General features: G+C 39.3%; 1 protein-coding gene across 8 annotated transcripts in view; it reads left to right on the forward strand.

Annotated features, from left to right (window-relative positions):
- KCNMA1 (potassium calcium-activated channel subfamily M alpha 1) overlaps positions 1-15,793 on the forward strand; it is a 701,659-nt gene that overhangs the window by 672,711 nt on the left and 13,155 nt on the right. For all 8 annotated transcript variants that reach the window (XM_063102675.1, XM_063102667.1, XM_063102668.1 and 5 more), the window contains one exon: positions 15,163-15,357. In XM_063102675.1, coding sequence (XP_062958745.1) covers positions 15,163-15,357 — 195 coding nt within the window. The remainder of the gene's footprint in view (positions 1-15,162; positions 15,358-15,793) is intronic.

Here is a 15,793-nt window from a genome sequence, read left to right on the forward strand (position 1 = left end):
TGAGGGGGTTGCCTTGGCTGGTGTGTGGAGGACGGTTCAGAGGGGCAGGATAGGGGCTGTGGTAGCGTGGACTAGGGTAAAGCTGACAGAGGTGGGGTGTGGACGGATTTGAGGGGTATTTGCCGGTAACGTTGATAGGACTTAGGAATGAAGTGAACGTGAGTGGAAAGTGGAGAAGACAACGTGTCAAGGGTGACTCCCAGGTCACTGCCTGTCACTGAGACAGAAGTCCTTGGGAGAGGACAAGGCATGGCTCATTCTCTGCGGCAGGGAAGGGACAATCTTGGTGGCAGAGAGCGGAGGACGTGCTGGCCCAGGGATCAAAAGCAGCTTTGGACCTTTTATAGCTTGATGTGCATCAATCAATCAAGGCATTCGTTTTCACAGTGTTGAGACCAAAAACAAATAAAAATTTAAAAAATAGATCCCAGCTTAATGGAGCCATCTTTTATTGCAAAATGCAAAAGCAGACATTTAGAATGGGTCATAGCCTGGGTATTGCAAAGTGTTCCCACTGAGTGGCCTTATTTACTGTATAGAAAAGCCTCTTTGTTTTGGAGTTCTCAAATTAACAATTTGTGAAGATGGATAAAAACTGACCTTTGAAGAATCCGTGAAAAAGAGTTTTATTGAACACATTAAAACCGTAAACATAACTAACTCGGAGAGTTTTTATGCACTTGCATTTCTTAAAGTGCTTAAGAAGGTTATTCTCCTGAATGTGTTAAACAACTGATATGCTAATTATGCATTATTCTCATCTATTCATTAAAGCTAATCCCAGAAGGAGCTTTATTTGAGGAAAGAAAAAAACAAAACTTTATAAGACTAATTTAGGTTATTCTATATTCCAAGTACAAGCATATCTTAGTTAAAAATCAGAATTCTGGATTTAAAAATAATTATGGAAAAACATTCATCTGAATTAAGGCTGACTGGGCTTCATGCCACGCCATTGCTTTCAAAGCCAGCAAGGAGATAAAATAGTCCCTAGGAAAGTGCACACTTGGTCTCCTGGGGCCTGTGGCCTTTCTGACGGCCCCATGACACTGAGACTCACCTTTGTACCTGCAAACTCCTTGAACAGACCAGAAGGAGAGATAGATCCTACAGAATGTGCTCATTAGGGCACCATATTCTCTGTAATAGGCCTCATATTCTCCAAATCCAGTTTCAAATGGATTATAATAATTCATCTCTTTAGTAATTTTATTTTAATTCTGATCCTAATTGGAGAGATTTCAGAAGACTGTCCTCACAAAGAGGTAATTAAACTGTTTACAGTAGATCTTTTTTTTTCCGAGCCACAAAATACTCTGTTAAAAATTTTAAAAATTCAAATTTATAAAATTGTTTATGTTTTTATGTTTCTATATCTCCAACATTCAGTATGTTCCAAGTGGGACTGGCTACGTAATTTACAAGGCCAATTTCTTATAAATTATTAAGGATTTCAAAATGGTGACAGCAGAGTGTTAAACCAAGTGAGGGGCTCTTCTGAGTATGGACCCTGTGCAGCTCTGCAGGTTGAATAGCCATGAAGCTGGCCCTGGCACCAAGGAATGCAATTAGTTTAAGCCCCAGAGAACTTCACCTCTTCATCCAGAGGGGCACATGGTGGCCATGAGGTGGAGGTGGGAGCACGTCTGGATTTGAATTGTACAGCTATATCTATCTGTAGCATCACTAGGGAGTGAGTTCTGGGACATTCAGATGAGAAATCAAAGTGAATTGGTTTGAATTTTTTTTTTTTTTTAAAGCCATCTCCAATTTCCTTTGAAATGCAAACAAAAATGTTTGCAAGAGGGTGGCAAGGACATGCTCTCAGTAGTCTGAGAGCAGCATTTCTTCTGCATTCTATCCTGTGAAAAAAGGGTGCTAGGAATCTAGTAATCATTGTTGTATTTATCATCAGCAGCATCATTTACTGAGGGCTCAGACTATGCAAGTTACTTCAGCTTCTTTATCTGATCTTTTGGACAATAATGTCAATAAACCTGGTTGAAGGGTTGAAGCAAGACATATTTAACTGACCCACTAATAGTGACTTTTCAAATCATTAATCAAAATGCCTATCAAATTATTCCACACCTTGTTCTCATTGTCTGGGATGAACAAGTTCCATTGTGAGGTCTTGATTGGGGTCTGGTTCAACAGACCCAATTGGATCTAGACTTGATAAAATGTTACCTCTGATTTCTTTGCATTCCACCTCAACTCCAATTCATGAAAAAGCAGACCACCCAACTACCAACACAGTAACTAGAAGGAGCTAAAAGGGTTGGCAGAAATATAAATTGACAAAGTGAGGCTCCTCCAAACAGCAGGAGTTGAAGGTAAGCTTCCACCTCAGGCCTTCGCTTACGAGCACATCACAACATCCACACACAGATCTCTTTAGATGCCAGTGATCTCCTTTTTCTAGTGCTCCTCCCAAAATTGCCATTTAATAATGTGTCTAAACATTCCCTGAATATTGTCCTTTGTAACTCAACTCCTGCTGCTTACTGCTTCATTTGTTAAAAGAATAATGTTTTGATTCATCAGGCATTCGTGGAACATATAGGGATGTTATAGACCTAGTCTTGTGGTTTTATCCTGCAAATCAATAGCAGGAACTCATGACAAGAGGGAATAATTATATTTATGGGTATATGCCTCGAAGAAGAAGATCACAATTTAGAAATGTATTTTTCAGAATGATACCAGCTTGCTGCACACACACACATGTGATGAAAGGAAGCCTCTCTGTTTTTAGGACTGAAACTAATATATGAGAATCCAGATTTCTTTTCCACTCAGCCTCAACTTCCTCGTAACCTCTACCCCAATCTGGGTTCCACTTGGACCCTGGAAAGAAAAGGGACTCAAGGCCCAGACAGCTCGGATGCACATCCCAGCACTTCCATTTACTGGCTGTATAACCTTTACCTCTCCGTGCCTCAGTTTTCTTATCTTTAAAATGGGGATAATAATAGTACCTACCTCATAGGGTTACTGAGGTGTGTAAATGAGCTAAGGCTGTAAGGTGATGAGTGCAGTACTTAGCACAAAAGCTCAATATATATTTATTGTTGTTAGTGTTCATATGTATGGGGCGCTTACTAAATGCCAGGCATTATTCTCCACCCTGAAGTTTCAGCAGTAAAGAAGAAAGACAAAGACCTTGCCCATGTGTGGCTTAAACTGTCGTTCTAGTGGGCTAAGAGACAGTAACTATGTAAGTGAATAAACGAATAATGTTATATAAGGATAATTGATTTGATGAACATGAAATAGTTTGAATGGGCGTGGAGACCTATTTAGCCACAGACGTCAGAATAAAACTGTCTTGGGAAGTCACACTGAAGCTGACACTGAAAAACCAGGAGAGAGCACCTGGGAGGAGGCTTTGCTTGGCAGAGGAAAGGACAAAGGCAAAAGCTGAAAAGTGGTGGTGAGCTGGGCTTGGTTTGCCTGGGGAAGGAGTTGCAGCAATTGTGGCTGTAATGCAGTAGATATGAGGGAGGGGTGTGCAAGACGTGGTCAGAGAGACAAGGCCATCAGCCACACTGTATTCCAAGTACAAAAGACCACATGCAGGTCCAGTCAAGTTCTCGGTCGGGGGCTTAGACACACCAGACTTGGTTAGAGGATGCACCTTTTTTTGGATACCACCAGCATCCTCATCGTGCCACCGTGGCCCATGTTTGCTGGTTTGGAGGGCAAACCCATCACTGGGTTGATTCCTGAAGTGTAAGTGGATTTTTCTGTCCAACACCCCATCCTAGTGCACCCATTTGAGGAGAAGAAAGGAAAAGACATAGCACAATGTATTGGCATGAGTATTTGGCTTAATATCTTATTTCCAATGAATGATCTATTATAGAAGTCTCAAAATGGCTCATTGAAGACGTACCTCCATCCCACAGACAACTTCTGCATTTCTCAAAGTTTTTATTTTTAAGTGAAATGTGTCACCAATATTTTAAAATTATAAGATTTTATATAAGATATGGATTTCCAGCTTCTTTTGATTGAAGTCAGAAGGCAGATTCCCAAATTCCCCCCAAAGCAACAATTGGCTAGAGCTGGGCAGCTGCTCCCTTTAGCTACAGTCCACACTACTTCCCTGTTACATCCCACCAGACCTGCTTCATTCATGTCCCTTCCCTGCCTGGTTCATTCCACTGACCCAGCCTTACCAGCGTCCGACCTCCTGCTTCTAGTTTTGTGTGCTTGCACTATGATGTCTGTGGTCAGAGATCGTCCCCAGCCTTCTGGCTGTAACCTCATCCCCTGAGTTAGGAGGTTGTGCACACGATGTCCATTTTCCTTGAGCCTTTGTCCTTTCCCAAACACACACCTACCACACCAAACCACCAGTATTGATGGTGCAACTAGAAGACACCCCCTTCTTGGGAGGAAAAAAGGGCATCTTACTATAAAAGCTAATGAGTTCCAATGCACACAAATTCGTCGTGTTGTCATTTTTTTTTAGAAAATAAGATTTTATGAAGTTGCAGGTTTGAAGGATCTATCTAATCTGGAAAAATAAAGAAAAAGCATACTATAACCACCATAGAGAAAGGGCAGAAAGAAGTAGAGGCCACCTTTTCGAGTGTGTAATACCTCTGAGAAGTGTTAGAGGAACACCAGAGAAACTCATCCTATGGAGAAACCCCGCTGCAGTATCTGCCAGGAGCCAGAGAAACTTCAATATGACCATATATTGCCGGGTTATCTTTGCTTTGCTCACTGCACCACAAGGCCTAGGGCAGGGGTTTGCCTGTCCAATGAGTTAGTATTTTCATAATGAAGGCAATGACTTGGAGGTGGAACAGCTTGTTCTGGGCCATAATTAGGACTTGTAGCTTCTGGTCCTAACTTACCGTAGCCCTTGCACATCTTTTCCACTATCTGCAGCTCAGTTGGGTCTAACTGTTAAATAGCAATGATATTAACAACCCTCTACGACTGACTTTAGGGGGATCAGGTAAGGGCAACTGTATATGAAATATCTTTCACTGAGCAGACAAGTATTTCTTAAGATCGCACTTAGCTACGAAGAAGCAGATTTATTACATATATGTATGTGACTATATGTATATTTGTGTATTCTCTCTCTCTCACTGACACAGACACACAGACACACACACACACACACACAGACACACACACACACACACACACCTTAGCATGATAAGACTTGGGAGCTAAGTGGGTAGAGTAAGGGGCATCCAGAAGAAATGTTTTTGTGTTTCCATCTCTAATATAAGAGCACTGGCCTCTGTTTGTCAGAAATGAACTAATGCTAGTAAGATCAGAAAATGTGACCATCTGGAAAATGGGGCCACATGATTTACGGTCTTAACTGTACTTTATTAAGGGTCAAACCCCTGGAGTGGTGTAACGGAGAAGACTGAGCTCTGTGTCAGCCTACACTGACCCAGTGCTGTGTGATTTCAGTTACATAAACAAATTCCTGCTCCATGGCCCTGTTTCTTACACTCTACTCAAGAGCCTCCATTCTGATTAGTCACAGGAGACAGACAGTCCAAGGCCCTCCCGTGGTAGATGAGCTACAGCGGTGTCACAGTGGCTAACGGTGCTCTGTTCTGCTGGACTTGGAACATAACACTGTTGTCACATCAGGCCAGGCAGGCCCAGGGTAGGAAAAAAAAATCTATTAGTTCCCATCCTTCATGAAAGAAAAATACTAAAAATAAAAATCTACACCGTGAAAACTAGCAAATATAAAAAATGGCAGCTATGACATGGAAAATGACAATTTTAGAGCAATTATAAACGAAAGGCAGAGTGCCATTAAAGTTAAAGCAATGTTATTAAAAGATGTGTTAATTTTCGGTTAAATTTTCTATAAAAGACCAATTAGTTTAAAAGGCTTGACAGCGTTAACTGTGAAACATAAGCTCCGGTAATTATACTTTAAAAAAATAAAAAGAGGAAGATGCCCGGGCGTGCTGGAGATGCTCTCCTGGAGGGGCTGCGGCACAGCGGGCTAGATGGCGCTGCGGGCTCAGGTTTCCCTGTTGCAATTCCTTGGTCCTTTCCCAGCATTTCATGGTTTCCTCAGTGTCTCCTTACGGGACCTGAGAATCATCAAACTTTACAGGCCAAGGGGGCCACACATGTGACCTGGGACAGCTCTCTGATGTTACAGATGGAACACAGAGGCACTGGGAGAAAGAATTTTCTAAATTGGTGGCATTGCTAGTTGATTGTTCTTTTTACAAAAAACTACCATTTTTTATTAGTTGTGTATCAGAAATTACACAGATTCTCTCATTGAACACTAATCTATATTGTTGTTTTGTTTTTTTTTTGTTTTTTTTTAATCCCTGTGAGATGAGTGAGGAATCTAAAGCATAACAAAATTTGGCAACTTTCTTATTGTCATAGCTGTTGAATAGCAAAGCAGGGATTAAAAACTATGCTAGCTGGATTCTGAAGTCTGTGCTTGTAGCCAGGGGGCCATGTCGCCTACTCAGAAGAAAGTTTTCCCTGGCCAAATGTGGAACCCTGACCTTGGTGCTAGGATTAGGGATTCTTATATTCCTTAGACTACACAGGTCTCTTGATTCCAGACACTGAACAGGACCCTTACTCAGCTCTTTTATGCCCATGTGACACAGGAACAGCCATCGGGAAGGCCTCTGCCCAAAGCATCCCTGGAGACTACTCCTGACAGGGTTGGAGGTTCTCTGCAAGAGTCCCTCTGAGGCCTCCTAGCATCAGTATGGTGAACATGGGCCATGGGAAGGCATGGAAAAGACTAGCAGTACAAATGCTTAGGAGGCAGAGGATCACACCTACACATTACAATCCTCCCTTCAGAATTTTGTATTTCTTCAATTCTAGCATTTCGGTTAACCCAGAAAAGAATTGTGCCTTCTGGGTCAGACGAATTGTAGTGAGGTTTGTTCTAGCTGGCTCATCCTCCGCAGGAATAGTCTTTGGTAATTGCTATTTGAAGCCCTAGCACCTGGTTTGCCCCATGGTGGTGAAAACAGCCACCACTCACACAGAAAGTCCTGTGTGATGCTGAATTGCAGATGGTGAAGCCACCCGCCGCCCCCCACAACACCTGCCAAACACACGAAGAAGCCTGTGCCCTCCAATATGACCCACTTGACATCCTCTTTCAGGAAAGGCATTGTCTTTCCACCAAATTGTTCAGATCACAAAGAGACCTTGATACATACTCAGAACACATGCAACTACCGAAGTACTTCTCCGTATCTGAATGTTGGGGCATCAAAATGGGAGCAAGAGTGTTCTGCTGACAGAAAGGCATTGTTAGTCTCTGTAATCACAGATTCTGCTGCCTATAGCACTGCTCCTTGATGCCTGTCTGGAAAAACCAAGGAGAGCCACCTGGGAGGCAGGGCCAGCTCAGAGCAGAGCACTGCGAGCGGTGCCAGAGGTGCTCAAGCTATGCAACCTTGGACCGACTGACTTTGAAATTGTACCTGTTGATGGGCAATTTTGAAAGTGATGTACCCTTTGAATTGCAGACGATTGCAGGCTAAACCAAGGCTCAGGGATTAGTAGGTGCTCAATAAATGTCAGGGACTGATTGATCAAAAAGATTATGCTGTTTCAGAGTAACTGATTTCAGCACAGAAGGGGAAACATGTTAAGGTCAAATCCTAAAGATCTGACAAAATAACCTTCCATGTTGACCTTCTAGACTTTTCATTGCAGTGGAGAATTTGGAATGTTCTTTTTTAAAAAGCATTGACTATGTTTTCATTAGAAAAGTTAATCATGCTCCTTGTGGAAAATTTGGAAAGCACAGAATCCAAAGAGGACATATAAAGAAGAAACATATGAAGAACATATAAACATACAAAGAAAACATATAAAGAAGAAAATGTAAATGACCCATATTCTCAACTCCAAAGATAAGAATGGTTAATTTGGTGTATTTCCTTCCAGATGTACAGATGAATATGGAATCATCCAAGTTTATTTCTTTCCTTTTCACTTAATATTTTATCCAGAGTATTATCATGTCATATTCTTAGGTGTCATGATTTGCAAAGCTTCCATAGGACTTTATGATGTTCCAGTCTATGGATGTACCAGAATCTGTTTAACTATCATTCTATTGTTGGGCATTTAGCTTTTCAAAAATTTTTTACAATAATAATTTACCCTGTGATGAACATTATCTTACATAAATCTTTGAACAAGTAGCAACTTATTACCTTATGGTAAACTTACTAGGTTTTTACCAAATACTAACATTGTTAAAGCTGTTGATAGATACATATTGCCAGGTTATCTCCAAGAAACAATTGTACCAATGCACACTCTGATCACTAGTGTATAAATGCCATCTCATGCACTCTGGCAGGCACTGATTGTCATCTTCCCTAGGAGGCCCTTTAATTGTGTTTGTGATAGTTTGAAATACATCAATTTTTAATTTGTATGTAATCATACAAATGCATATTTTCTTTTCTGAATTCTTCTATAGTTTTTGTGCTTAAAAAGTGCTTGCTATACAAGAGAGCCATCGAGCATTCTGAAATTAAATTTTCAGCTATATTTTCATGAGGTTGTTTGTGGCTACTTTTTTGTCTTTATTTTATAACATTTACTTTTTTTACGGAAATTTTAAATAAGTATATTTTCACAGTAGAAAATATATAAAATAAATAAAATAGGAAAAAATAAATATCAATCAAAATTCTGTCACCAAGAATTAACTTCTAAGTAAAATTTTTGTGTACTATTTACAATAATTTTTACCTAAATACAAATATATCAGTTCAGGTACAAATTTTTAACATGAATTTTGAATCATGGGTTTTTTAATATTACTTTTTAAAAACATTTTAATATTATGTTATGCTATTAATAATAATATTAATATTATCCCATTAAATATTTACTGAAAGCATAATATTAATGTCTGTACAATGTAAGTCATGTAGGTGCATCATTGTTTAATCATTACCTTATTGTTGAAAAATTTTTCCAGTTAGCCAGTTTACCCCAAATCATTTGTTGAATAAACGTTCCTTCCCCATGGTATGTGATACTTTCCTTATATTAAGGAATGAATCAGCAAACTATTTTTCTGTAAAGGGCCACATGGTAAATATTTTAGGAATTTGAGAGCGACGTAGTCTCAGTCACAACTACTCAACTCTGCTGTTGTAGCACCAAAGCAGCCATAGACAACATGTAAACAAATGGGCGTGTCTGGGTCCCCATAAAACTTTATATAAGAAAACACAACAGGCGGTGGGGCCAGATTCGCCAATTCCTGTATTAAGAAAGGTCTTTTAACAACTAGACTACGATTCTTGTAAATCCACTCTAGTTGATTGATCTTCTAATTTTTAATACTTTCTACAATGTTTAGTAAAGAAACCTTTAAAATATACCTGGGAGGACAATTTCATAAGAATCTTTCTAGAGGAAATTTAGCATAATTGCATCAAATTAAAGGAAAGTCCAGTTTGAACCTATAATTAGGCATATATCAAAGTTAAAAATTTTGCTGGAAAAAATGACATTATAATGTCCGGTGTACATGGTTAGTAGGAACATGGAATTTCACTTTTTTTTCTCTCATAATCCTCTCTCTCTCTTTGTAGAGATGATTGTTACTTTTGCTTTCTGCTTAAAAATGATAAATATTCTTCTTATTCATGGCCAGTGACTGTGTTATTGAAGAGAGCTTTCAGAATAGTAGTGTCAGGTCCCTTACACATCTGTCACCGTATTTTCCTTCTCACCTCTAATTTTATTTGTTTTTCTTGGTTATAGTTGTCATAGGTTTGTTTATTTTTTTTTCAGCGAGTTATTTAGTGGATTTATCAGTTCACTGAATCTTGCTTTTTTATCGATTAATGCTTTATTATTTCATCCTTCTGCTTTTCTTAAAAAAAAAGGACAATTCTTTCAATGCTTAGCTCTATAATAACTTTTGTATCTTCTAGTAACAGTATTTAAGGCTCTGTATTTGTCTCTACAGATTTGGCCTCAAATCATGACATTTTTATATGTCATTTCAAAATAGTCTTTAATTTTTAAATACTCTATATTCTAATTTCCATTTCAACCTAGTAGTTATCGAGAGTACTTTTAAAAAATTTTTTTGAAGTGCTAGGATATTTACTTTTGCCTGTACTACATTGTACTTAATTTTTAAAATGTAGGTTGTACAGCTTATATTTTATTATGTATTCAGATTTGATGCTTTTGGCCATTGACCATTTTTTCATAATTGTTGTCACAAAGTTTAACAAAAATCTACTAAATCAACCTAATTATATTCTCAGTTTTATTTACTTTTGGTCAATTTGACCTGTGAAAGCTAAAAACACACTAACAGTGAGGACTTTTCACGTATTACTCTCTCAGTCCAGATGTATTTTATTGTAATTGCTGATTAGTTTTGCTTTTTGTATTTCAGTTACAGTATTTTGTCTATAAAAAGTGTGTGTGTGTGTGTGTGTGTGTGTGTGTGTGATTTTCAGTTCTACAATTTACTGCTTCTTAACTCATAAAAATTTGTCCATTACAATTTTAGTTATCTTTTAACTATTTTTAAAAAACATATTGAGAAATAATGAACATACCATGCAATTCACCTATTTAAAGTGGACAATTCAATGATTTTTAGTATATTTACCAATTACCATCACCATGACCACACCACAGTCAATTTTAGAACACTTTTATCTCCTCAAGAAGAAACCTCATACCTTTTAGCTATCCTCCCCCCCACCCACCACTCTACCCACACCTACCCCTCATGCCCAGCCCTAAGCTACCACTTATCTACGACCTATCTCCATAGATTTGCCTCTTCTGGACATTTCATATAAGTGGAATCTGACTTAGTATAAGATTTCCAAGGTTCATCGATGTTGTAGCATTCCTTTTTATGGTTGAATGATACTCATTGCATGGATATAACATATTTTGTGTATGCATTCATTATTTGATGGACATTTGGGTTATTTCCACCTCTTGGTTATTATGAATAATGCTGCTGTAAATAACTGTGTTCTGGTTTTTGTGTGGACATATATTTTTATTACCCTTGGGTATGCACCTAGAATTGCTGGGTCATATGGTAACTCAATGTTTAAACATATGTGGAACTTCCACACCATTTGCCAAAGGGGCTGCACCATTTTATATCCCCACCAGCAGTGTATGAGGGTTCCAGTTTCTCCATATCCTCACCAGTTCTTGTTTTCATCTGTCTGTTTGATTACAGCCATTCTAGTGGGAATGAAATGATATCTCCTTGTGGTATTGATTTGCATTTCCCTGATGACTAGTGATATTGAGCCTCTTTTCATATGTCTGTTGATAATTTACATGTGTTTTTTGGAGAAATACTCATTTAAGTCTTTTGCCCATTTTAAAAATTCAGTTGTCTTTTTGTTGTTGCATTGTAAGAGGCTTTTGAATACTAGATACTAGACACTTTTCAAATATATGATTTGCAAAAATTTTGTCTCATTCTATAGGTTGTCTTTTCACTGTCTGGATATTGTCCCTCAATCTACAAAAGTTTTTAAATTTTCGAGAAGTACAATTGGTCTGTTTTTTCTTTTGTAAGTTCATGCTTTTGGTGTCATAAAGATTTATCCTTAAGTTTTCTTCTAAGCATTTTGTAGTTTTAGCTTTCACACTTAGGTCTGTGATCCATTTGGAGTTAGTTTTTGCATATGGTGTGAGGTATAGGTCCAACTTTATCTTCTGCACGTGGATACACAGTTGTTGCAACACCCTTTGCTTAAGAGACTATAATTTTTCTCCATCGAATGGTCTTGGCCCCCTCAATGAAATCAAATGGCCGTGGCTGCATGAGTTTATTTCTAGACTCTCAGTTCTATTCCATTGGTCTGCATGTTGATCCTTATGCCGGCACCCTGCCGTCTTGATTACTGTAATTTTGTAGTATGTTTTGAAATTAGGAAATGTGAGTTCTCCAACTTAATTTTTCTTTTATAAGATTGCTTTGACTATTTTGAATCTCTTGCAATTCCATATGAATCTTAGAATTAGCTTTTCCATTTCTGCAAAAAAAAAAAAAAATGATCTTTGGGATTTTGATCCCAAAAGGATTACATTGAACCTGTAATTGGGAGAGTATTGCCATCTTAATAACATGAAGTCTTTCAATTTATGAACGTGGGATTTCTTTCCATTTATTTATAGTTTTTCATTAATTTCTTTCAGTAATATTTTATACTTTTTAGTGTACTAGTCTTTTACCTCCTTGGGTAAATTTATTTCTAAGTATTTTATTCTTTTTGATGCTATTGTAAGTTGAATTGTTTTTTTTTTAAATTTCATCCTCCAATTATTCATTAAAAATGTATAGAAATACAATTTTTTTTAATATATTGGTTTTGTATCCTGCAACCTTGCTAAACTGATTTACTACCCACATAATTTTTTAGTGGATTCCTTAGGAATTTCTATAGACAAGATTACGTCATCTGTGAATGGAGATAGTTTTACTTTTTCTTCCAACATGGATGCTTTTTATTTCTTTCTAGCCCTGTCTAGAACCTTCAGTACAACGTTGAATAGAAGTCACGGAGTGGATATCCTTCTCTTGTTTCTGATCTTAAGGGAAAAGCATCCAGTCTTTCATCAAGTATGATGTTAGCTGTGGATTTTTTCATTTATGACCTTTATCATGTTGAGGGATTTCCCTTCTATTCCCAGTAGGTTGAGTGTGTTTATCATGAAAGGGTATTGGATTTTCTAAACTATTTTCTCATATCTATTTTTAATTTTGATATCTTACACAAAGAGGAATTGGATAAGATGTATGAATTCAGTTTCTTCTCATTTTATCTTTTACTTTTTGTTATAGGTACTCCATATATCTTTAAAAATTTATTTTGATTCCAAAGCAAATGCTTTATGAATTTTTCTTTTATTTCTTCCAGTAACTATTTAACCCATCAAAAGGATGCTTTTCTTTATATCTTAAACATTATGGTTCCCTTTTTAAAAACATTTATATTGACCGTTTTTTTCTCTCTTTATATTTGAGCACGAAAAGGTCAGTTTTTTGGTATAGGAGGTCATAAATGATCTGCCACCCACCTTTCCTGCTGTTAGAATTCTCCCCTTGGTGTTGATCAAGAATGGTAATTGTAGCATAAAGGCCTTTTTGAAAGTTCTGTGTCCACCTTACACCTATTTAATGTGGTACGTGCAGGGCTGTGGAGTGGTCTCCTGCTTTCAATATTATGGGACAGTACGGAAGAGGACTGACCTGTGAAAGTGCTGGGAAACGTGTGCCCTGAGCCAGTGTCCACTAGAGTGCCCCTCTGGCAGCTCCTGCTGCTGCTGCCACCATGCCCCAGGGTGCCATCCCCAAGGACCTTTGTGTGCCATTCCTGAGTCTAAATGGAGTCTTAGAACAGAGGCAGACTGAGAAGGACTGATTAAAGAGTGAATGAAATGGCCTTGGTTTGCCCCCCACCACCAAAAAACAAAACCAGAAAAGACAGAAAACCCAAGGCAAGGTGGGGAATGAGGTTGACAGTTCCTCTCATCAGCAAAGGCCCCAAGTCTCTGAAAGATACCAGGCCAAAAGTATTTATCAGTGCTTCCTGTGCACCGAGCGTTTTTCTAAGTGCTTCACGTGTATAATAAGTCATAGAGTCCCCATAACCACTCTGGTATTACATTTTATAGATCATAAAACTGAGGCACAAAAATGTTAAATATCTTTCCAAGGTCACAAAGCTTCGGAGAGGCGAAGTCAGCATGAAACCCACAGCCCGACTCTGGATCCCTCAACCTCTCCAGCAACATTTCTTACTTTAGGCGTCCTCGTTCTGCTTCTCTGTCCCAGGGCACATCTGAACTCAGTATAAATTCTCCTTAGGGTGTGGCAGGCTGTGAATAACATTCCTGTTTTCCTTTGCAGTTGGGCTTTTCTATCACTTTGGGTGTTTTTGTGAGTATTTCAATGAGGAACATGAATCCAGCCCTAATTCTAGCAACTATCATCCTAACAAGAAGTCCTTGTGGAATCTCTGCAAATAAACTTAATCTTCATGACCATGCTTATTTTACGTTGAGAAAATCAAAGCCCAGAACGATTAGGCAACCTCCCCCAAGACACAGAACTAGTGATGGCAAAGCAGAGCTGGGGACTTATCCTTCCCCGCTTTGTTCCCCGTTAAGCTTTGTCGTGTAATCTCTCTAAGAAGCTGCTGACGTCAAAACGCATCTGTCTTCCTAACTTGTTCCCAAGGTACATACACCCTTAAAAGCCACAGGAAAAATTTTGTTTGATTTTATTTAGCCTATTTGATTCCTTCTAGCACAGGAAAATGGAATGCCCACCCTTAACTGAGATTTTCTCGAATTAGTCTGGGTGACAAATATCTTTTTAAGCTCTTTTATTTGGCATCCTATTAATTTTTTTTAAACTCCCATTGTTTTATTCCTGATAGGCCTGTTATGTTTCAGAAGTGAGACAAATGTACACTCCAGGAGAAACTTCTTTAATAAGCTATATTTGCCTCAGACTATTAAAGTTATTTTTAAAAGCAAAAACCAAAGTGCACACTCCAGGACATTCATTCACCTAGCCATAAATTTATTGGACATATTTAATTGATAGAGACTTCTGGGTCAGCCTGTTACCAAAGCACGTGATACATTGTTGGGTGTGTGGCCTTGATTCTCTTGGCCTCTTATTCCTGCACAGAAAGCTTTGCCATTGTTGGGGGGGGAGGGGCAGCTTCCTGGCACATGGGTGATGGGACCGCAGAGGGACACCCGCTTGGGTTAGCAGCCAGGACAGGCTGCGTTTTATTACACACACCCAAAGTTTCAAAGTAGACGTGTAGACTTGAGAAGGAGAGACAGTATTTGCATCCCTACTAACACCAATTATTTGGACTTCAGCCCTTTAATAAAAATCCCCTGGATTGGTTTTTAAAAGTCAGGCTTTCAGGACAGAGCAGAGCAGAATAGAAAAGAATGGAATAATTGGAGCCTGCTGTCTTTTCACTGCACACATAAAATTATTTGAAGAGACAGACCAGAACTTTAAACAGGAGATACCAAGAAAAGTTGTAATTTGGATGTCGGCTGTCGTGACTTCAGGGTGTTTGCTGAAAGGACTTTACCCCCCTCTCTCCCCAGACGTACTTCAATGACAATATCCTCACCCTGATACGGACCCTGGTGACTGGAGGAGCCACGCCGGAGCTCGAGGCTCTGATAGCTGAGGAGAATGCACTTCGAGGGGGCTACAGCACCCCCCAGACGCTGGCCAACAGGGACCGCTGCCGCGTGGCGCAGCTAGCTCTGCTGGACGGGCCCTTCGCCGACCTAGGGGTGAGTCTGCAGCACCGAGGTCACCTGAGCCTGCCGTTTGGGGACAGCTTGATCTGAATGAACTTGGTGTCAGACAGTGACACCAGTCTTTTCTTCCTCCTACTGTAAATAACCAAACGAGGTGATCATTTGTGGTTACTGTGTCCCTAGCACGGTGCTTTATGCTTAGTTCTTCACTGTAATCCTCATGGCAACCCTCGGGTGCAGGTTCTCCCACCACCTGCTCGAAGGCAACTGAAGCCCGGAGACTGAGGACTGGCCCTGTCAGGAATCAGCACCAAGGCCCCCGGGCTTCTGAGTGGTGGGCTTCCTCACTGCAGGGTGTTCTCAGGTATCCTCTGCTTTGAGATGGAGGCAGCAGGTGATGCCGGCATGCAGCCAGGGTTGGGAAGCACTTCCACAGGTCTTAGCATGGCTCAGGGCTGCTCAACGCCGA

Source organism: Cynocephalus volans, chromosome 7 (genome assembly GCF_027409185.1).
Source record: "Cynocephalus volans isolate mCynVol1 chromosome 7, mCynVol1.pri, whole genome shotgun sequence".
NCBI classification, from domain to species: Eukaryota; Metazoa; Chordata; class Mammalia; order Dermoptera; family Cynocephalidae; genus Cynocephalus; species Cynocephalus volans.